The sequence below is a fragment of the Lycorma delicatula genome, chromosome 2 (genome assembly GCF_047948215.1).
Source record: "Lycorma delicatula isolate Av1 chromosome 2, ASM4794821v1, whole genome shotgun sequence".
Classification (NCBI taxonomy): domain Eukaryota; kingdom Metazoa; phylum Arthropoda; class Insecta; order Hemiptera; family Fulgoridae; genus Lycorma; species Lycorma delicatula.
Window position 1 is genome coordinate 117,242,727 of NC_134456.1, and position 23,402 is coordinate 117,266,128.

Sequence of the window (23,402 nt, forward strand, 5' to 3'; positions counted from 1 at the left end):
AAATCATAAATTCAAAAGTAAATTATTTCAAATTTTGTATCATTATACAACATACTATTTTAAATTAATTTAAAGCAGCCAACTCAGAGTAATATATCTACTTTTTTATACTTGAAATGAAAGAATCTTATTAATTTCACAAGCTATAATCATCCAAAGACCATCAGAATCAGCTCTCTAAAAGTAGCCTCTTTTCCAGATATATCTAAAAACCTCTCAAATAAACTGCCTGAAAAATACTAAAAAGTAGTTTTATATGTACTTCATTAAAATCTAAAAGTGTCTTAGATATTTACCCTCAAAATCAACAACTTATAATATTTCATCATGTGGTAAGAGATAAAAATCTTATTGAATGAGAGCCATTAACTATTGTCGCAAAAGTATACTGGGATGCTCAGAAACACACAGAAAACATACATTTAACCATTAGAAAGAACATTTCTTCAAGTAACAAAAAGTGTACAGATTAGAAGGAATATTACATAAATATTTGGATAAAAATCTTCAGATATCTTCTCATTTAAAGAACCATATACCGAAAAAAGGATACAGAACTGCTCTGAACATCAGGAAGGAGATTGCATTAAAGCCTAACTGATATTTACAGAGGTGATAAAAGGAAATTAGTCCATTGAGAAATCTGCACCATAAAGAAAAAAAAAATTAAAAATGGACATGATAGTTAATTTTATTACATTTAAAATAGTGTTCACTGAATGGTTTGGAAAAACTGATCCATGTTTATGGTAGATGGATATAGCAGATAAACTGAAAGGTTTGCTAAAAAGAAATTCTAACTAAATTTGTGTTTCAATGATTTGACTCCTCTAGCTAGATATAAATACTCCAACTAGTTCTATATATGCCAAGTTGTCTCAATCTTTTAATTATTTTTCAGAACTAAAAACTTTTTCTGCCTTTTAAAAAATATTTTTTTTTTTTTATACCTTTACATAACTACCATTTAGTAGATATATATATTCAGAGTTTACTTATAACACACTATCTATTATATCCATCTATGAAAGAACAAAACGGATGACAATCCTTTTTGAAAAGGATTAATCAATATGAAAATAAATACTAACAATGCAATATAACTGAATTGTATTTCCTGTAATATTTTAACATAATAATAAAAAAAAATATTATACCTCACGAATGAGATTATTGATTAAATTATTTTTTAAAAGCATTTTTTTTAATAACCATATTTCTCTGTACCAATACAAATTAATTTATATTTAATAGAACAATTGAAGTACAGACCAATTGAAATTGGATGACTTACCTTATTTCATTACATAACAGAAGCGCTTTTGTGAATTTGATTCGCATCATCAGCTTCATACATTATACATATAATACAAAAACTTGCAATCCATAACAACATACTACTCACTTATAATTTATTAACATAAATTAATTAAATTTTTTAAATTTAATTAGTTTAAAAATATTTATAACATAAAATTATAAGTGAATGGGTAGTATGTTGTTATGGATTGCAAGTGTTTGATGGTTTTGTTTTATATAAATATATATGTAAAATGTATGCAGCTGATGATGAGAATCAAATTCGCAAAAGTGCTTCTGTTATGCAATGAAATAAGGTAAGTCATCCAATTTCAATTGGTCTGTACTTCAATTGTTCTATTACATATATTCATTAAATATTTCCTTTAAACTTATTTTCTACAAAGTTCTATCTATAATTATATAGATGTTTTAGAAAAAAAAAGTCAACAAAATAAAATGTAAGTTTCTGCCATATTAAATGACCAAACAGCTAGATCATATTCCCTCAGCTGCTAGTTTTCTCGTTCTCTACAGTTAATTAAATTAAATTAATAACAATAATAAGCCCTTTTTGGCACATGAAAGTTTTATCATGCTCCCAATGTAACTTTTTATGGTAATTCAAAAATGAAATAGAATCTTCTTCACCCACTGTTTTTATGTGATAATATTTTTAAAGTACTGCATTTGCAGAATTATACATATGTTTTTAGGGATAACTTATGTACATAAAAACATATTTTAATGATCGTTAACAGAGGTTAGGATATAAACATAACATTATGAAGACAGTAGCTCTACATACATAAATTCTAACATATCAGTACAGAGCAGTATTCTAAATCATACAACTAACACATTAGTATTGTTTAAGCATTTGCTGTGTAAGTACATACTGTGGTTTCATTCTGTTTTATGATTTACAGTTACTATGTCAAGTATGTTGTGTTAGTCAATAACTATGCCAAGGAAATGCATAAATTTCTGGATAACTTCTGTTAGATACTTGGGGATTTGACATTTAAAGAACAACAAAGTTTGACTCCTCTAATTAAGAAAAAAATGTTATGAATTATATTTTGGCTAAAATTATAATTCATAAGATCAAGAAAAAGCTGGATAATTAAAACAAGAACTATGTCCTTTGCATCTGCTGTTTAACCTGTACAGAATGTCTGACACTGGGCTAGGAGTGATCAGCACATGAGTTTTGCTATGCTAGTGAGGTATGGCATGAACCATAAGACCATTTATTGGATTGTTATTTCTATATTACAAAGATAAAAGGAATAGTAAATCCAAACACATAGAGCAGTACCTAAATTTATCATCTCTTTTGAGGCCAACCTCTCATGGTGAGGACTTACCTCCAACACACCTAACTACAGAAGATGAAGCGGAATATGAGGTAGCTACTGAATTTCAACATGAGGAGCAAGAGCATCCTACTTTTGAAGCAGAATCGTCTTCCCATGAGCCTCATCTGATAACTCAGGGTGAATTAAATGACCTTGTCCAGGATTTGAACTTGTCAAAGAAACAAGCTGAGCTTTCGGGGTCTAGTCTGAAAAGCTGGAATTTTCTCCATGCTGACACTAAAGTATATTTCTCTCATAATCATCAGGAAGAGTTTTAAGATTTGTATTCTGAAGAAAACAGTTAGTACAAAGTAACAATGTGTCACAATATATTAGGATTGTGCTGTCAGGGATGTACTTCAATATGAACGTAACTCTACAGGATGGAAACTGTTCATTGATTCTTTGAAAACTAGTTAAAGGGCTGTCCTTTTGCACAATAGCAACAAATTCTGTGCTGTTAGCTTATACAACTAACATGAAAAAACATATGACAATATGAAAATCCTGTTAGAAAAAATTCAGAATAATTACTGTTGTACTATATATTGTGATTTAAAGGTTACTACGTTATTAATGGATTTACAGTTCAGCTACGTTAAATGTTGTTGTTTTTTATGCAAAAGGGACAACAGTATAAGACAATCATTACATCAGGAAGGAATGATCAAAACGTTAATCAATTACACCTGGACAGAAACATATTATACATCCCCACTACTTAATTTATAAATGATTGTTCTACCTCCTTTCCAAAAAAATTAGGTTTTTCAAAAAATTTGTTAAGGCAATGGATAAAAATGGTACTGGATTTTATTATTTGAAAGAAAAATTCCTCATGTTAGTGACACTAAAATGAAGGAAGGAATTTTTGTAGGTCCCCAGATAAGAGCCTTGATTAGAAATGGACAATTTGAAAAGCTATTAAGCCAAGTCTGAAAAGTCAGCATGGAGGTCATTTAAAAGTGCTGTGCAAGACGTTTTAGGAAAAAATCTCCTGGCTACTGTGACATTATGGATGAATTATTATAGTCATACCAACATATGGATTGTAACATGTCCCTAAAAATTCATATCTTCAATTCACACCTGAATTTCTTTCCGGACAATCTCAGCACAGTCAGTGACAACAACCATGGGGAATTCTTCCACCAGTAAATCTCAATCATGGAAAACAGGTACTAAAAGCAGTGAATGCAAAACTGCTCACTGGTTATTGTTGGATGCTAAAGAGGGATGTTCCAGATATCACACACAAAAGGAAAACAACTACTGCATTTTAGGAAAGTTAAATAGTGCCCTGCATGCATATAAATTTGTACATTTCTTTCAAAATTTACTAATAAATCACAAAAAAAAACAGTGGGTGATGGAGGAAATGAGTTTATATATTTGAATTCAGCATGAAAAATTCTAATAGGATCATACATTTTGTTTCTTGTGCCAAACATTTATATAGAATTAACAATGACTGAATTTGTAATCAAATATACACAAAAAAATTAATTTTAAGTAATAACTATTTCTTTTATATACAATAAAAGAACAAATACAATAAAAAACAAATTACAACCTAATTAACATTCACCAGATTATTATTCATTATATATAAGAATTTAAGTTTTATTAATAGATTTTCTTTAATTTTAAATCAATTGTTTATTTAACATAGTTTTAAACAATATAATTTGAAATCAATATATTTCATATTTTATTTGTAATTTCAAAAATAAATGTTGCAGCGAAAGCAAGCAGTTGTAATTACAGGCAGAGTACACCCAGGGGAAACGCCATCTTCATGGATGATGAAAGGTTTCATGGATTTTCTTACTGGTGACTCCTCACAGGCCAGAGTCAGTATTTTTAGCTTTATCAGACAAACTTGGCTAAAAATTGTTTAAATCCATAATTTTATTTAAAAGAAAAAACAGCACATATGTTGCGAAATGATATTTCTAAATTATAGTATTTGTTCATCCAAACAGATTACTAAGGTTTAGTTTTGATCCCTGTGCAACTTATTAGTTGCATCAAATATACATATAATCTCCATGTAATTAATCCAGTTCGTCTGACATAAGTAGGTTTTCCTACACAAATTTGGCAGATAGTGCACAGGCAGCCAAACATCCTCAAGTTATGATGATAAGATGTAAAATTACATTTACTTATTCTGAGATTTAAATCAATAAAAATTCATAAGCTTCTTCAAAATTGATTTTTCATTCTTCTGTTAGCTATTAGAAGTTAAATATTCTTCAGACATGTAAGAAAAAGAATTAAAAGTAAACTGAAACTAAACATACTTCACATTTCCTTAACTATAAAAAAACTACTAAAAAAAAGTTCCATGTTTTAAAGAATTATGTAAAATAAAAATCATACAATTTATTACATCTCATCACATATATTGGTTTAAAACATAAAAAGCAACAAAATCATGCATTTCAATCAGCTTTATAAAATACTTCCATTTGAATCTTATAACAAATTTTACTACACATTCAATCCCTAATGCATTCAACCACTCGATATAGGCCTGGATTATCAAACGTGTTTAACCTGCAAATAAAGTATTTATAGTTTCAATGTTACATTTAAAGAATATTAAAAAAAAATTGATTTTGTATTATTTTGAAGGTTTACTTCTTCACAACGGGCTATAAACACAAATGAAATGTTATAGATACTCTCATCAAGACCATGACCAGCATTTTAAACAGTGTAGAGGTTTTTACATTTCATCACTGAACCCCATTTGACAATATAGTTCAGTTAAAAGTATTTTTGATAAATTGCTTGTCTAACTACATTCATATGTAGACATGTCCTGTAGTACTACAAGGCAGTTAAGAATACTGTAATAGGTGTTTAATATATTTAAGAATATCATAACTTTAATAATATAATCTTATTTATACTGTTATTAATAAATGACTAATGAATTGTTGATATTAATATTATTAAAGTGTTAATGTTGTTACATATTGTAACAGTGTTACTAATGCTTCTTTTTTTTTTGGAACAAATATTTTGTGCTGCATAACAATGTTTGTTTTAGGAACTTCGTGAAAAATTTATTTTCAAGCTAGTTCCTATGCTGAACCCTGATGGAGTGATAGTTGGAAATAACAGGTGCTCCTTGACCGGCAGAGATCTAAATAGACAATACCGGACAGTAATAAGAGAAACATACCCACCTGTTTGGCACACAAAGTTAATGATAAGGAGGTGATAAATAATTTTAGTTATAAATTATAATGTATAAATAAATAATTATTAATACTTATAGTTATAAATAAATTATTATTATTATTTCTTTTATAATGATTAGAATATAAAATTAGATCCCAATAAATTGTCATTTATCTAAGTCATTATTTATTTTAAACAACTATTAGTTTTGTGTTTTTTTATATAATTTCATTAAAAAAAAAACATAAAAAATACAAAATAAATGACATGGGAAAGATCCAAAGGTCAAATGACTTAAATTATGGAAAAGAAAGATACTGATGAAAAATATTCATCTCAAAGAGATCAGAAAATTAAAAAAATTTAAATATTTTATATTAAGAAAAAAACAAATTACAACCAAATTATATATATGAAAGACTGAAATTAAAATGATTTCCATCTCAAACTACGAACATTTTTATCATTCAAGAGATTATACTTACTCTCAAGATTATATATGGCCACTCCCAGGTGAGCAAAACTGTTATAAAACGATATTTAAAAATAGCACTTTGTACTTATTAATCACCTAAGACCAATACTCATAAATTGGTCATGTTGCATTGGGATTAGCCTTCATATGCTAATAATATACGCTAAATCACATAATGAAATTAGTCAATTATTAACTTATATTGTTTTAAGCCTGCTAATTGAAACTCATTAGTGACAGGTAATAGCATAAAATAGGTCCCAGGTTTGATTAAAAATTCACTCATGATAATCTTTTTTATGAATCTCTCATATTTACATTACATTACCTCTGCTTACGTAAGTTCTTCTGAACTTTGAGGATTCACTCTCACCCTAAAAAATAAATAAGATTAATTAATCTGTATTTTTTCAATCAATTTTAACAATTTTTAGCAATAAAGAATTTTCTAGTCTGAGATAAAAAAAATTGAATTTCTACAATAATTTTATAATCTAGTAAAATGAATTGGTAATTAAAATTAAAAATATTATGAAACATAAATTATCATTAAGTTATTGTAATAATGATGTCTAAAAGATAATTTCTAACTTAAAATAAAATAGTAATTGTAATGTTAATTGTTAACAGACTTATGGAAGAATGTGGCATTGCTATGTACTGTGATTTACATGGACACTCAAGGAAACATAATGTGTTCATTTATGGCTGTGAAAATAAACGATATGCTGATAAAAAACTACAAGAACAAGTCTTCCCTTTGATGCTTCATAAAAATGCAGCAGATAAGGTATTTTCATAACAGAACCAATAAACATAAACTAAAATTAAAACTACACTAAGTTTCTATTAACTAATTAATAACAACACATGATTAAATTAAGTTGGATTCATTTTAATCCAACTTCAGGAGAAATTTTCCTGAAATTGGAAACTTCAGGAAAATTTCTCCTGAGTCTGAGTTTACTATTTAACTGAATTATTTACTATTTCTTTCTATAGGAGTTGTTTTCAATTTGAAATTCTGATAAGTCAGTTTCTGCCTCCAAAATTGTCATTGTTTATTTGTACACTACAAATGCCTCATACATTATCTTAAGAGACTGAAATAATATTAATTTGGTTACTAGCTGTTATAATATCTCAGGACAATGTGTATTTCATGAATGTATCAAACAGCTCATCATACAATTCATCAAACAGTTCATTAAATATAAAAAAATGTAAAAATGATTGTGGTCTGCAGAGGATCACAATCACTTTGGATAAAGAGGAACATAAGTGAGACATAGCATTCAGAGGAAGACAGATGAGGAAAATGAGTATAAAGTGGATGGGGATCATTTAACAACTTCACATATAAAATTTTATATCAGCTTGCTAATAAGGAATTTATAATTACATTTTTTAGAAATTTTTAATTAGCTATGTACAAATAATGATGGTTATAGACTGAAAAACACACTATTTTTTTGCCTTGATTTCCTTCACTGACGTACCAAATTAAGTGGGAACCTGCACTACAGGAATATGTGGACAGCATTATTTACTTTTCCATAATATATTGCATGACAAAAAGTAAATCCAACTTTTCATTCTTACAAATTTTTTGCATTTTTCCTCAATTTAAAAAAAAAAATACATCAGTATATTTATGAATGACAGAAGTAAAAGAATAAAATTATTATGAACATATTTCAAACTAAATTATTCTCTTGTGTATTGCTAGGAAATGAAGATAACTCCCCATTTCTCATCCATTTAGATAAATATAACTCTTTTAAATAGATTTTTTGATTAAGGGATAATCAATAAGTGAAAGTAAGATTATGGTTTGAATACAAAGAGTATTCAAACCATAAATCTACACTAAGGTGCTCAAGCCTGAAATTTAATAGCTACATTAATATATAAATATGCCACTGTAGCTGATTGTGTAATTTAATGCTTTTTCTTGAAGTGTAATTAGAACATTTTTTAAAAATATCTCAATAAAAGACTAATTCAATTTTTTATCACAAAATAATTTTTGAAAATTATAAATAAACCTAATTTATACACATTTCAGTTTTCTTTTGAAAGTTGCAAATTCCGTATACAAAGAAGTAAAGAAGGAACAGGTAGAGTTGTTATATGGATGATGGGTGTTGCTAACAGTTACACAATGGAGGCATCATTTGGTGGTTCAACCCTGGGAACAAGAAATCAGACACACTTTACAACACAGGATTATGAAGCAATGGGTCGAGCATTTTGTGAAACACTACTAGACTTTTGTGATGAAAATCCTGCAAAGGTAATTTATCAGTTTGAAAACCACATTTCAGATTTTTTTTTTACTGTAAACCTTTTTTAACAATTTTAAAAATTCTTACCGTATAACATGTATTTCATAATTTAAAAAAAAAGTTGTTTTGTCTACTCAGCCATATTACTAATACAATGTACTTGTTATAATATAGTCCTTAACATAGCCAACTTTCAATTGAGTTTTATAAGATTTTTAGCATACAGCAAAAAGTGTGTGGTAATCTTGTGTGTGTATGTATGTATGTAGCATTTCAAACAGTTATCTTTATGTATGTTAACAAGTTTTAACTGTTTAGTAAATAATTTATTTACATTTTTAAAAGCTTTTATTTAACTCGCTTTAGGTATAATCAAATCTTGCAACTGCTATATCTTTTGATCTATTGTATGAAAATCAATGAAATTTGGTACACGTATGTAACTTCGATGACAATACAGCTCTACGGTATCGGAATTTGATATGACCCGCCCCCACGCGCTACCCCTACGTTAAATTCATGCATTTAGTTGAAAATATTCATTTCTCATGAACTATTGTATGAAAATGATTGAAATTTGGTACACGTATGTAACTTTGATGTGTAAAAATAAATATTTTTACTTTTTTTTTTTAGTCTTAAAAAATTCAAAAAACCAAAAAAAAAATTACAAAAATATATTTGATTACATATAAAAAATATGGTACCTCTCCAGTTGAGACTGACTAGCTACAAGTAACAATCTGGGAAAATGCACCCACTCGCTTTCTTTCTAAGTGTTCTCACATAGTTGAAGTTCATCTTCGAATTCTGCTTGTAATCTAAGCCAAATTGAACTTTCTGCTAAAAGTTTCATTTTAATTAATTATGAATTTTTATTTAATTAATTCATAATTACGATTACAATTATAATAATGATAATAATTAATAATTTTTCAGATTACCGTCAAAATGTAATAACTTTGTGCAAGATTTCTAAATTTAATTTTTATTTTTAATCTTATTAACCCTTAAAGGTCATCTCGGTGCAAATTTTAACCATCAAAGAATTAAAACTTGAGTTATTTTATTACAGATAAATAAAGTATATACATATACTAAACAACCTCATTAAACAAAAAATATATTTTAAAATACAGCAAATGTCTATAAATACTTATTCGAAAAGATTGTTATAAAAACTGCGCCACGCTTTTATTTAAGTAAATATTTTCATTACTTTTAATTTTAAAATGTAATAATTATTACAGTTATTTATTGGTTATTTATTAGATATTTATATTTTACTTTTCAGTGCATTTTTATATTTGTTAATATATTATATTTTTTTGTTTAAAATTCTCAATTTGATTTAATTCTTATTTTTTACTTTTTAGAGGGTTTTTCTAATTTTTTTCCTTTTTTTATTAATGTTAATATTAATATTAGTTAAATAAAACCTTTTTTAAAAAATAATTTTTTAAATGTAATCAAATATATTTTTGTATTTTTTCATAAATAAAATATCAAATTCTTCATTTCAATCCTGAAAATGATTGATGGCACATGATTTTAAGAAAATCTGAAAATATTATTCTGTATTTTTAAAAACGCTTTGGCAACTTTTACCTTAAAAAATCTCACAATTAGATATGAAAAAAATAGTTTCTTCCTCATTTTTTTAATTAAAATCTGTTTGCCCTTTCAAGAGATATGTTGGTGTAACTTACTGTATGACAAATACAGTGTGATGTATTTGTGAAGTCAGGTAGCTTTTGTTAATTTTAACATCTAATTTGTTAATGAACAAAATTAGTTGCTGCTGTGTAATGACAATATATAGATTGTATTGCTCTTCTCAACAGAAAAGGGTATATTACATAGATTAGAATCTCTGTTACATTCTTTCTTCCTGCTCTGATGGATGTATCTCTTATGATACAAGCGGTATCAGCGAGTGTTAATTTCCCTGAGAATGATATTTACAGTATAGCCAGTAGATGAACAGAATGAAGGTATTACTTTTCAAGCTTAATATCATGTGCATTGTGATGGACTTGATATACTGATGAGGGAGGGTACAATTGGTTCGGCTGAGAAGGCAACAGGAAGCCATTCTATTCCTCACTTTTACTAGTAAGCTTGGGCATAGAATGCTTGTTTTTGTTCAGTTAAGGACTTTGGCACTTTCAGGAATGACTGATATCTCTCATCAGGTTGCTTACAACTGTGGGGTAGTGGTATCTAACACATTCATTCATAATTGTAACTTAACAGGATTAATACACATTTTCCAGCTCATCATGTTAGTTTGGTTTCTAACCAAATCACAAAAAACAGTGAGAAAGTCTTGTGCTATTTGGCTACATCATTTCAAGTTAAGGAAAATAAAGACATAAAACGATATGGTGAATAAAGTTTGACATTTCAAACATAATTATACCACTAACACAAAGTAAGATGGGAAAAAAATTCATGTTTTATGAATTAACATATCTGGTAATTATGGTATAAGGAATGCAATTAAAAATGTTAAACTTATATATGTTTATAAAAAGGAAATAAACATTCCATATCATATTAGCGTAACAACAAGATCATAATTATGTTGTAGACAGCATGTTGAAAAAATGTCATGCCCAAGATTATTACTTATCTTATTTAGATTATTATTTAAGATTATTACTTTTCTTTTATTAACAAAATAACACATGAGGTTACTAGTAGGAATTGTAATGCAGGTCTTTTATGATAATCCAGGATTAAATTCAAATCAATTGAAGATGTTATCTTCTTAATTGGTTATAAATACCCAAGTTTTTTTGGCCATCAAAGTGCAATTAAGAACACTGTTTCAGAATTTTACAACTGAATTCAGCCTACATTCAGCTTTTGCAGTGATATTTTAAAGGCATTTCATATGTTATGCTCAAAAAAAGTTCTTATAATGCTCTTTATTATAACATTTTTTAACTTATTTAATAAACAGAAATAGAAATTATAGCATAATAATCTTAAATCACTAATGTTTGTAGATAGATATTTTCTATTTATAATTGATTAATAAATCTTATTCAGTTATATATATATATATATATATATTTTTTTTTTTTTTTTTTTTTTTTTTTTTTTTTTTTTTTTTACTATATATAGTTCAATATAACAAAATATATCTTTTTATAAAAAACTTTTTTATTAAATTTTTTACATGTTATTTTACAAGTAAATATCATCTCTTAATAAATTATTTCAATACAAAAGTTTTCTTCATATTGTCTTACATGCATCCCTCAATTTTTTAACTGGATATATTCTGAAATGTAAGTATTAATTTAAAGATTAATTTTATTAACAATATTTTTTTCATTCTATGCATAAAAGAAAACATGATGAACTTTTTCATTGTGTACAGCAATATCAGTAAAATGATATAAATTCTGTATTGCTTTTAATGCACTACCATCATTAGCAATAGAATATAATAACCTGAAAAATAATTACTTCAAGAATATGAAAAAGTGCTGGAGTTATTTTTAATGTTAGATTTTATAAAGAAATTTTTTTTGTTTTTAAAAAAGGACTAGCTTTACTGACAGATACATCAGCCAATAGTCTGGCCTTTTATATAGCCTCTAGACAGAAAGTGAGTTCTCAAACAATTCTCAAGCGAGTTCTCAAAAGACAGAGCTGCTAGCCTTCTCTACATTAAATCCCAATAAAGTAGCCAGCGAGCAGCCTTATTGGCTAATAGAAGATACCAGGCATGCTGCCACAAAAGGAGCCAAGGTGCTAGCTGACAATTTCTATAATACTTAATCAAAGGAGAAGAAATAAGGGATTAGGAAAAGGAAAAGAATATAGAAGAAATGTAACTCACAGAGGGGCTATATTTGATGAAAATAGATGATAACAATAACTGTCATACAAGAAACAGAACTGTTTTGCCAAAACCAATTTTTAATATTATCACTACTACACAAGAGACAGTTTATCCCATAAGCTGCAAAGCTGTATACTGACCAGAATTGATTTAAAGTAAGTTTGTTTTTTTTTTTTTGTTAAATTGTAGTAGAAAAATAGATTAGATATACTAAAAAGTGAATTTCAAATGGAGCTAGTAGAGAGCCAGTAACAGGAATTAACAGAAAATGTGTGGTTCACTGTTCTGATACTGGTAAGCAGTGATATCTACTATAATAATATCACTGACAGTGATGGTTAACTGACAACTTTTCAGTGTTAACATGATATGTATTACTTACCATTGTAGATAAAACTTTTTATACCATATTATCAGCTAAATAATTATTTTTTTTTTACATTTTTTAAATGAAAATAGGATAAAATTTTTTTTTATAAAAGATATCAATTAACAAAAAAAAAAGCATTGTGCTCCCCACAAAAGCAAAAAGTAATATCTATTAAATGATGGGTTGACTATTTGAGAACTCTGGATAGTTCCCAACAGAAATGCAATAAAACAGATTTGTGGAAAAGTAATGTTAAAATCACTGAGATAATTTTAGAGATATAAAAATATTCAACAAAAAAGTAAAATGTAAAACACTGAGCATGATGAAACATAAACTCCTTTAAAAATAAGAAAAATAATCCAACTATTCATTTTTAGGCCAAATTTGACTCCCAATTTGTCCTGATTTAGTATAAAATAACTTATATGAAATCAATTCTACAATATTTTTTCTAGTTTTAATTTTAATTATAGGTGTGGATAATAGGAAAGATTAAGAATGAAAATAATAACTCGATTAGTGAAAGAAGGCTCAAATGCAGATGAACCTACCAACATAATACTGTCAGATTATTCAAGGTAAATAAATACATATTATACTCTTACAATAGATTAATGAAGTATTGAAAAACACTGCTATTCTCAAGAAGAAAATTGGTATACTCTCACTTAAAATGATGTAGCTAAAAATTAATTCCCTCATCCTTTCTACAGAGTGTGGCAGAAGCAATTATGCAGTTTTGAGGAGTTATAAAAAAGTAATGAGAGTATATAGAGAAAAAATTTTTATATTTTCTAAATTAGCAGTACCATTTAATAATCATTAAGTTTTGAAAATACTGTCCTCAAGATGGCCGCCGTTAGCAGCAACACGGTGTTGAAGACTATCTCTGAAGCTTTGTGCAACTCGTTCATACATATCGCAGGGTATGGTGTTAACTTCTTCAATAATCCGGTCCGTAGCTCTGGTAGAGTGTGAGGGCAACATTTGGACACCTTTTCCTTCTGATATCAGCAAAGAAAGAAATCACAAATGCTCAAATTGGGTGATCGCACAGGCAGCCCCACATCACTCCTCAGAGAGACCAGATACCTGGGAGAAATTTTCCTCAAAATACTGAGTGAATTTTAGGCTGTGTGAGCTGTAGCCCAGTTCTTTTGGAACCTCAAGTCCCTCAACACCTCTTCTTTAACTATCTCTTCCATTCTGAGCTGCAGAAAATTTCACAATATTGAGACATAACATTTAGAATTCACAGTCACACCCTCCTCAAAGAAGTATGGGCCTATCACGCCAAATTGTGACACAGCACACCACACCTAGGTTTAGAGGAATGTAGCGGTCTTTCATGATTAATTTGAGGGTTATTTTTAGCCCATAGTGGAAATTTTGCCTATTCACAGCTCCACTGAGGTGAAAGTGTGCCTCGTCACTACTGAAGAAAGCTGCATCAGGAGTGATCTGTGTCACACAGATTTTTGCAGTTGGTGTAGTTTGCTGGACTCAATTCTTGAGATATCATTATTTTGAAGGGTTGAAAATTCAAATTGAAATGCAAAATCCTCCTCAAACTGCAGTCTGACATCTCCAAGGCAACAGCATGCCTCCAAGTAGAATGTCTTTGCAATTGATCACTGCTCACACCAGCTTCGCATTTTCTGGTGTTCTAATGGACCTGTATCAGCCATGTGTATCTCTTCTTAGTGTTCTACTAGTTTCCTCCAACTGCCTAATTCAGGACTGAATTGTGTTCGCATTAGGAACAGCACAGTTGTGCGGAATGTTGAAAAGTAACAAAAAGCTCTTTGCATCACAATTATAGATCAGTTGTTTTCAAAATACGCACTAGTTGTAGAAATTAATAAAATATAAATATTTTGGCGGTATTAATCTTTCTTTCTTTACATAAATGTCATTACACTTGTGTATAAAGGACAAATATTTCTTTATTATTTGTTTAGAATTTATAATCACATTATTCTAAAACAAGTTGTTTATGTCTTCATTGTAGAACTTTTAAAGTATTTGAAATATGTGCACACTATTTATTTTTTCACTCGGAACTTACACCACAATAATTCTGTATAAACTTTTTTAAGTGGATCCTTCCACTGCTCTCTGCTTTTACGCCATCCCATGCAGAACTGAATTTTTTATAGAAAATAATGTCACTAATATACTATTTTAATAATTTAAAATAAATTTTCACACATTTATTTTACAATAATTAATTATAAGTTATAATTTTTTGAAGCATTAATTTTGATTAATCGATAGAATTTTTAGGCATTCAATTACAATAAACAGAGCCCAAAGTTCAGTTCACATTCAGTGCATAGCTGTTCACCTATTACAGATATGATCCCTAAAAATCCTTTTTTAATTAAGCTAGATAATAAACGTTACACTTCTAAAAATTTTCAAAGCATTATCGATTATTTGTAGACATCAGAACCTGCAAGCAGAATATTCTTCCATTCAGATCCCAATGGGGAGTGTAAATAGTACACCTAAAAAAAGCCAGTGAACAAGGAAAACAAATGCCAAAATTAAATTTGATTATTTTTCATTTTAAGACATTTTATCATTGTAAGATAAGCTTAGAAACATAGAGCACTTTTTGTGCAAATCATCAATACATCAAAAAAAATTCTAAACACTATTTTACAAAATCTTAAACCGTCAATAACTTTTTCCAGTACTGAAGGTGATACGAGCAGCAGTGATGAAAATGAAGGCCACGACCATGAGTATTATTCTGGTCTAATGGTACCTCCACCTTCACCAGTCACTCCTCAATCACAAAAACCTTCTCATAAGGTAATTGGGTTAAGTATTAACTCTATTATTTTTTAATTTTAAAGTATTATGTAAACTAATAAAAAGTATTTAAATTACAATAAATTTCTTAAGTTTTAAGATAAAAATTTAATTAAAACTCCTGAAAAGAGTATCTGAAAAGACTCCCAAATAGACAATAGTAAGAAACAGTCATTGGAAATACTGTACTGAAACTGCTGTGTAGATTATACACTTTAGAAAGAAAAACATCAGATATCCCTTAAACATATCAATAATCTACATCCCATTACTGATTTCACACCATAATTTTAAAACTACATCTCACTCAACATTAGACTTCAATATAAAGAAGACAAGCATACTTTTAAAATAACAAAAACCAGCACAAGTGATACATTTGTATAAAACACATCAAACTATCTAACAAAAAGTAAACGTGCAATCTTCATGTCTGCTTTACAGATAAATAGTGGAATCTCAACTGAAGAACCAAACACAATAACATATCTATCCTCCATGTAATGTTCTACATAAGATAAAGAGCAGAAAAATGTACATTGAAAAAACATAACCACAGTAACATCAACATCCAACATCCAACATCCAACATCCATCATCAATCACCCAAAACTGAAAAAGTTGTGAAAGGAGGACAAAGAAGTTACAGTTTTATTATATCAAGCAAAATATAAATAGCAGTTCAATACCACTGAAAAAAATGTATAAATAATAAATACTTTTTTTAAATTGTGTTAAGTATTATTTACATTATCACTGAAGCTTTCTCAACCTTGGAATTTATATTTTTTACGTTATACATAAAACTTGAAAAACATTGTACATATCACACAAATTAAAATACAGTAAATATTTTTTAACAGTGTACATGTTTATAGAGGTAGAACTATTGTTTTCTCAATAATTTGAATATTATTCACTGCAAATGTTAGCTGTAGTATTTAGCCAATCTCCCTCTAAAAATTCACTTGTTTGTTTAACATTTTTTTAAATTTTATTCTGCTTTAAGAGAAAAGCAGAATTTGAGAGAAAACTAGAGAGAGTCTTCTGAGCATTATTCTTGGTCTACCAAAAGGATAGATTAGCTGGACCACTGACTGAAGAAGATGTTGAAAATTTTATTTATCATTGCATTAACTCGAAGCTCTAGGCTTTAAGCTAATCACATCATAACTTAGAGTGTGATTAACAGTCCAACCTCAGTACTTGATTAGAAGTACCTCAAAACATATGTCACTACTAGGAGTGAATTTATATCAAGCCAGTTTTTATAGTCTTTGTAAAATTTGTGTTTAAATATTGTGTAAGCATATTACACCGTTTGTTATAAGTTAATACATTTCTTTTGCCATAATAATTTAATAGACCTCAAAAAAATAAGGAAAGTTCTGGGTTTAGCCTATTGATAATGGTTTATAAACTTCATGAACAATTAGAGATTAATCTTCTTGCTGTTTGTTCGGAATGTTTCCAAAAAGATATTTAATATTATCATTTAATCAAGCTTCAAAAAGCTGCTTCTATGTTTCAAAAAGCTTCAGTGATAACAATAAATAATAAAAAATTCAAGTAAATAGTAGCAGTTTTTTATTATTTAAAATTATTTTAATACTATTAATAAAAAAATTATTAATTTTTTTGGAATTTATGGCATTCTTTTTTTATTAGGAAGTTTCAGAATCACCAAAATTACTACGACCTATTATTATACCAACACCACCAACACAACGGAAAATACTACAGGTAATCTGTTCAACAAAATTAATTTAATTTCAATTTATTTTTCTTATAATGAAAATTATAAAACAGTACTGACTAATTTACACAGGAAAACAATAGAAGTAATTGAAAACAAACAGTATAAAAATTACAATAATTCACTCACTCAAGCTTAATTAATTACATTAAGAGAAACATTTTATTACTAATTTTATAACTCCACATTTGATTTGGACAACAACTAGCAAATATTTTGCTTTGCTTTGAAGTACTGCATGAATAATTACATTTCATACCCTAATAATTAGAATATTTCATACCCTATGGTATTAACAAGGCAATACCATAAGGCCAATTAGTCCACTTAATAACAGTCTGGTCCTAACTGACCATTGTTGCCCAATAGTTATTCATCAGATATAAACAAGTTAGTTTTTACTTAGCTGGCTAATGAAACTTAATCCAGTAAAAGTGAGCCAGCCTTATCATCAGTCCTATCAATAAAATCTGTAAAACATCATTAAATTACAGCACTTTTATTGTATAAAAAAAGTAATAATTTAACAACATACTTAACAACTTAACACATACTTAACAATCATTATAGTAACAAATTTTTAATTTACAGGTTCACAGAGCAATATTGGATCTTGATCCAAATAGTGATACATATGAGGGCTTTGCAGACTTTGAATCTGGGGATGAAAGTGCATCTGGAAAACAAAATAACCGACGAAACCAACAAAATGAAAACCAACAAAAAGGTAGCGTAGCTAACAGTTAATTTGTTTTTGTAAATGCGCTTTACACTTAAACTAAATTTTTTTTGCAACAAAACAAAAAAATTAAAAAAAACTTTTTATGGCTCAAAAAACTTAAATTGCTTACATTTTCAAAACCACTATTAAATTATTCCACGTAAAATAAATAAATAAGCTGATAATACGTACGTATTAAGAAAGATAGTTGCTTTTATTCAGATTTGAATGCTAGATCATGGATACCAGTGATCTTTGGTGGTTGGATTTCAATTAACCACACATCTCAGGTATGAGCTGTTGGCCCTTGAGTCTGTACAAGACTGCACACACATCATGAACAAGCAACGTGACTGCCTATAGGCCCCAGATCTAGAAAACTCCATGATATATCTGGAGGCTTCCAGAATATTCAAACAAAAACAACTAGTTCCTGAAGAAAAGTTATTGCTTGTATGGTTTCATTTTGAGCTTGATATGGTTATGTGTACACTTATATTCAGGTCAATTAAGAAGGAAAATGGAAATAACTGAATCAAAGTTTTTCTTCACTGAAAATGACTGTATCATCTTCAGGTTCTTTGAAAATGTTTCAGAGTTATATAAAAATTAATGCAAACTGACAGAGAAAGTAATATGAAAATATTTTAAATAATTAAAACATTTAAAAATCACACATATTAAGGAGCCTAAGATTGTTTTTTAACATGTTTGTTTTTAGAACATCTCAGTGATTTTAATTTTTTTAAAATACCTTTGGCAGAATGGTGCAACACTTACTGCAATATTAATCATATGCAGAATTCCCTATTCTGAAATCATATTAAAAATAATAAGTAACCTATCAATTATAAGATTAGGTAACTGTGAAGAACCTAAATGAATGGAATATGCATGCACACAGATATAGCTTGGGGGTAAAAATGTAATATGTCATAATCTGTGATTTTTTAAAAATGAACCAAGCTGCTGGTAACCTACAATACTATTGAAGAAGCACCAAAATATCTCCAGCAATTAATCTGGAAGCATATTTCAATGTTTTTAAAACATTTGTCATTTTTTAATTTTTTGTTTTTAATTAAGTTTAATCACCTTTCATCATGCTTATGAATATATTATTTTAAACTTTAATCATCTTAACAATTTCGTCAATTTTTGGGATGAATTTATAAAAAAATATTCATATATTTATACAAGAACATATATTGTAGTGAGCCGTATATTTGTGGTCTGATCTTGCACACTTTAATTACAATCTTTGAATTTTTTAATGTTATCTATAAGTTTCCTACAATTTTTTATTAGAACAATTTCAATTAACAGAATTTGATAAACTAGACTGAATATATGGTTTTTCATCAGTATTGTGATTTTAAATGAAAACAATTTCTTCCTACTGTTACCTTAACCCTTCAGGTTAACGATTTCATCCAAAAATGAGTTAATAAAAATACATATTGCTGAGTCCTAAATAAGGTGATAAATTGTACCCTTACAAACAGATTTTTTCAGACATTATATCCCTTTCATAATACCTGAAATTTTTAACAAAAGTACAATCTTTGAAATTGCAAAGGTAATAAAAAACTATTTATTTAAAAGAATAATAAGGGCAAGCCTCAAGGGCCTTCAGCTATAAGATTATTGTACACTAATTTATTATAATTGTACACTTAAACTAGCATAGTGTATTCAGTTTTGTACCTCTGCTTAGTGCCAAAATCTATATTTTAAGTATTATAATATAAATATTAAAAGTATATTTATTGTAATATAAAATTTATATTATACTTTAATTGCTATTTAATTAGACAGTTTTCATACATCACTTTAGTTAAAAAATGTTGGGCATAGTTTCATTAAGTTTTTTTTTCTACTGTAGGTATATAATATTTATTTATTGGATAATCACTAAAGCAATGCATGTCACTGAAAAATGGTTTTCTCCTATTCAGGAGAAAATTTAATTAACTGGTTTTTTTTTGTACTAAAGAAAAGTTTATATTAAATCAATAATTATGTTTAATCATTTTAAACACTACTATTTTAATTGTGTAAAATTAAACTTCAGCAGTAGAAAAAGAGTATTCCATGTTTAAAAATATCAAAGCATTTCCTATTAATAAACAACCCAAATTTTTCCCCTGAGCATTATTGAAATCAAATCAGACATGATAAGCTTTAAACATAAATATTATTTTTTTTTTTAGTTTATAAAAATGAATTTGCTAAATCGTTTACTTCTGGAATTTTTTTAACTTTACACAACCAACACCAAGGTAGGGTAATTTTGAAATGGATATAAAAACAAATATCACCTAAGTTAAAATTAAAATATATTGCAGAAAAAATAAGAAATATTGTTGTTTTTATTTATTCAATAATATAGAAAAACATAGTTTTTATGTGTTTTCCAGGATTCCAGAAGTGTTGTGAAAAAATAGAAATGCCACCTGAGCTCATAGTTACTCCAGCACAGGTTAGTAAATAATATTATGTAATAATTATTACTACTCTTATAGATTCTTAACGATTAGTTGAACAATTAACACAACTCCCTTCAGAAAATTGTATCCTTTCATTGTGTTTCAGATCAGTAAAGAAAGAAATAGAAAAATTAAAAATTTGAATCATCTAATCTAATATATCTAAATCTAATATAAAATTATCATCTAATATGACTATATTATTTAACACATAAGAATTTAGTAAGATAAATATTTTGCAGACTGGAATGGTCTTTTACATGTGTACTTGATTGAATGCTGTTATAATTAGACAGAGACTTTTCAGATGAATTTAGAAGTCAAGTAAAACTTTTTTTAATTAAGGATTATACAACTTCTCAAATACATATGCCACTTTTAATTTGTAGGATTTTTACTTTCCTGGCTATATAATACTGTATATCTCTACATTAAATAAGGGAAAGTTTGCTAATCAGGTAATATTTTGTGTGAAAAAGAGGTTTTTATAAATCTTGTCCATGACAAAAAAAAAAAAAAAAAAAAAAAAAAGTAAAACAAAAAAAAAACATAATTTTAATGTTGAAAACTTCTGAAAGGATTTTTTGCATGATATCTCAGACTGGATGGACCGATTTGGATGACATTGGTAAGATGATTTCTGAACAAATGTTATTGATGTCATTTAATTTTGGTTGCAACTGATCAAAAGATGGGGAAATATGGTCCATATTTCAAAACTTTACTCAGAGTAGAATAATTCTAAATACTTAAATATTTTAATGTTTCACTTACTATTCCTCATATTTTAATGTTTCCACAGTGGAACCTATATAGCCTAGACCTGCCAAGGATAATACTATTACTTAGGTTCCACTTATTGGAAACTAAGTAGCCCAGCCCTGTGGAGGGCAGTACTGTTACTTATTAATATTCTCCTACATGATAGTTACTGAGAGCTATGTTCTAGGTAGGCAGAGCATAGTTTTCCCAGCTTTTTCCAGAATCATATCTGTAATAAAATCTAATTAACACAGATGAATAGTGAAATAGTTTAATTAATAAAGACATTTTTTTATTTTATTTATTTACAATATTGAAAGACACTTACATTCATTAATGAAATAAATCTTTTACTCTGGTTTACACATAAGTACATAATAATATATTATATAGATCACATCAGACATGCTTCTTCATAAATAAAAAAAGGAATGCCAGCATTTGCCTGGATGGATCAAAGGAACCCAGGGTAAAACATGGTCAGATTCAGCAACACAAAATAAATAATTATTATAAAATGAAAAATAGTTGTGATTAAAAATACATATAAACTATACAAAATATACACATCATGTAATATTAATGTAAATACATAAAACTATCAATTACAAAAAAAAATCTTCAAAATAATTCACAATTCAGAAAATGTTAATTAAAATTATTTGAGCTATATTCATGTATAAATAGAATAGAGATGCAGGAAATTTAAGGTTTTTTAAATTTTCTAATTAGTATTATTAAAAAAATCATTAAGAAAGTAACATTGTTTCCGTAAAAGAAAATTTTCAATAGTATTTTAAATGATTTGGAAATTTATTAAAAAAGATAATGGAAGCATAATAAGAACCTTTCTTGTAAGCCAAAGTATTGTGTTAAATTAAATGAAAACAGATCTGTTGTTTATTCCATTGAAGTGGATATTGTTATTTTTTAAAGAATAAGTGAATTTTTTTAGGAAAGATTGCTAATAAATAAGGGATGATAATAAAAACATTTAACAGAGAAGCTAATTAGTATAAGTTATTTTACAAATTCCACTAATAACATTATAAGAATGTATAATAAACATATTGTCCTGTAAATGTAAGGTTACAATATTATGAACTTATAATACTGGTTTTTTATACAGGTTTATGAAATGCAATCGATGGACTTCATAGACAAATCCCCAACTAAAGAACCTAAAGGTAAGAACATGTTTAATAAAAACTATAACAAGCATATTTAGACAATCAAAAAATGGCTATTTAAAATTTATCCAAGAATTGGTTAATTTACACTATTATAGTAAAAGTATATCTACAATATCTTATGTGTTGTTGAACAAATTTAACAATAAATCTAGTGTACTTACTAAATTTTAAAACATAAACAAAAAAAGTTTGATCCAACAACTCAAAAGAAACCTTTCATATACAGTAAGTGAACAGGAATAATTCAAATCAAATACACTTTTTGATCACATTTTAAATACATGTTTATTATTACACAGTGTATCACCAAGATTTTCATAATTTGGGACTTTCATAACCTGTTGTACCTGTGAAAATAATGGAAAAAGTTCATATAAACATGCTCTACTAAAATACTTCATTTATGAGTTTACGGCTAGTGTAAGATTTCACTCGGATTTCAGCTACCTGGTAAAATGAGGCTGTACTGAAATTTTTAGGATGTTAATTAAGGGGCAGAATTAGTAATTTCTAATGGTTTTTGATGTGAAAAATCTAATAAAATAGATCTCAGAACCATATCTGCAGTATTTTTTGAGAAACCTGGGATTAAATCAAATAATTTGGGGGAAAAACCATGTTTTTATGTTTGATGTGCAATAACTTTGCTAAAAAGGTAATTAATATAAAGGTAATTAAAATTTAATTCTCAACAAAATGGTGTAAGATCAAGTTGAATAAAACAAAGAAAAATAAGAAAAAAATTTAATTTTATACAAATAATCAGCTGAGGACGAAATGGTTCTTCAGTTCTGTGTCTCCCAGCTCCCAC

The 23,402-nt window shown here is 27.7% G+C and overlaps 1 protein-coding gene and 1 long non-coding RNA gene across 2 annotated transcripts in view; both read left to right on the forward strand.

Annotated features, from left to right (window-relative positions):
* The window catches only part of Nna1 (Nna1 carboxypeptidase), an 80,262-nt gene extending 62,822 nt beyond the window's left edge, over positions 1 to 17,440 (forward strand). The window contains exons 8-14 of the mRNA XM_075357611.1: positions 4,403 to 4,513; positions 5,722 to 5,891; positions 6,961 to 7,120; positions 8,399 to 8,626; positions 13,337 to 13,428; positions 15,550 to 15,670; positions 17,339 to 17,440. Of these exons, the coding sequence (XP_075213726.1) occupies positions 4,403 to 4,513; positions 5,722 to 5,891; positions 6,961 to 7,120; positions 8,399 to 8,626; positions 13,337 to 13,428; positions 15,550 to 15,670; positions 17,339 to 17,440 (984 nt within the window). The remainder of the gene's footprint in view (positions 1 to 4,402; positions 4,514 to 5,721; positions 5,892 to 6,960; positions 7,121 to 8,398; positions 8,627 to 13,336; positions 13,429 to 15,549; positions 15,671 to 17,338) is intronic.
* Positions 17,441 to 18,120: 680 nt separating this feature from the next.
* On the forward strand, positions 18,121 to 22,576 carry LOC142320238 (uncharacterized). The gene is made up of 3 exons (XR_012755322.1): positions 18,121 to 18,153; positions 20,568 to 20,629; positions 22,528 to 22,576. It is a non-coding gene; the product is annotated as an uncharacterized LOC142320238 (long non-coding RNA).
* The last annotated feature ends 826 nt before the right edge of the window (positions 22,577 to 23,402 follow it).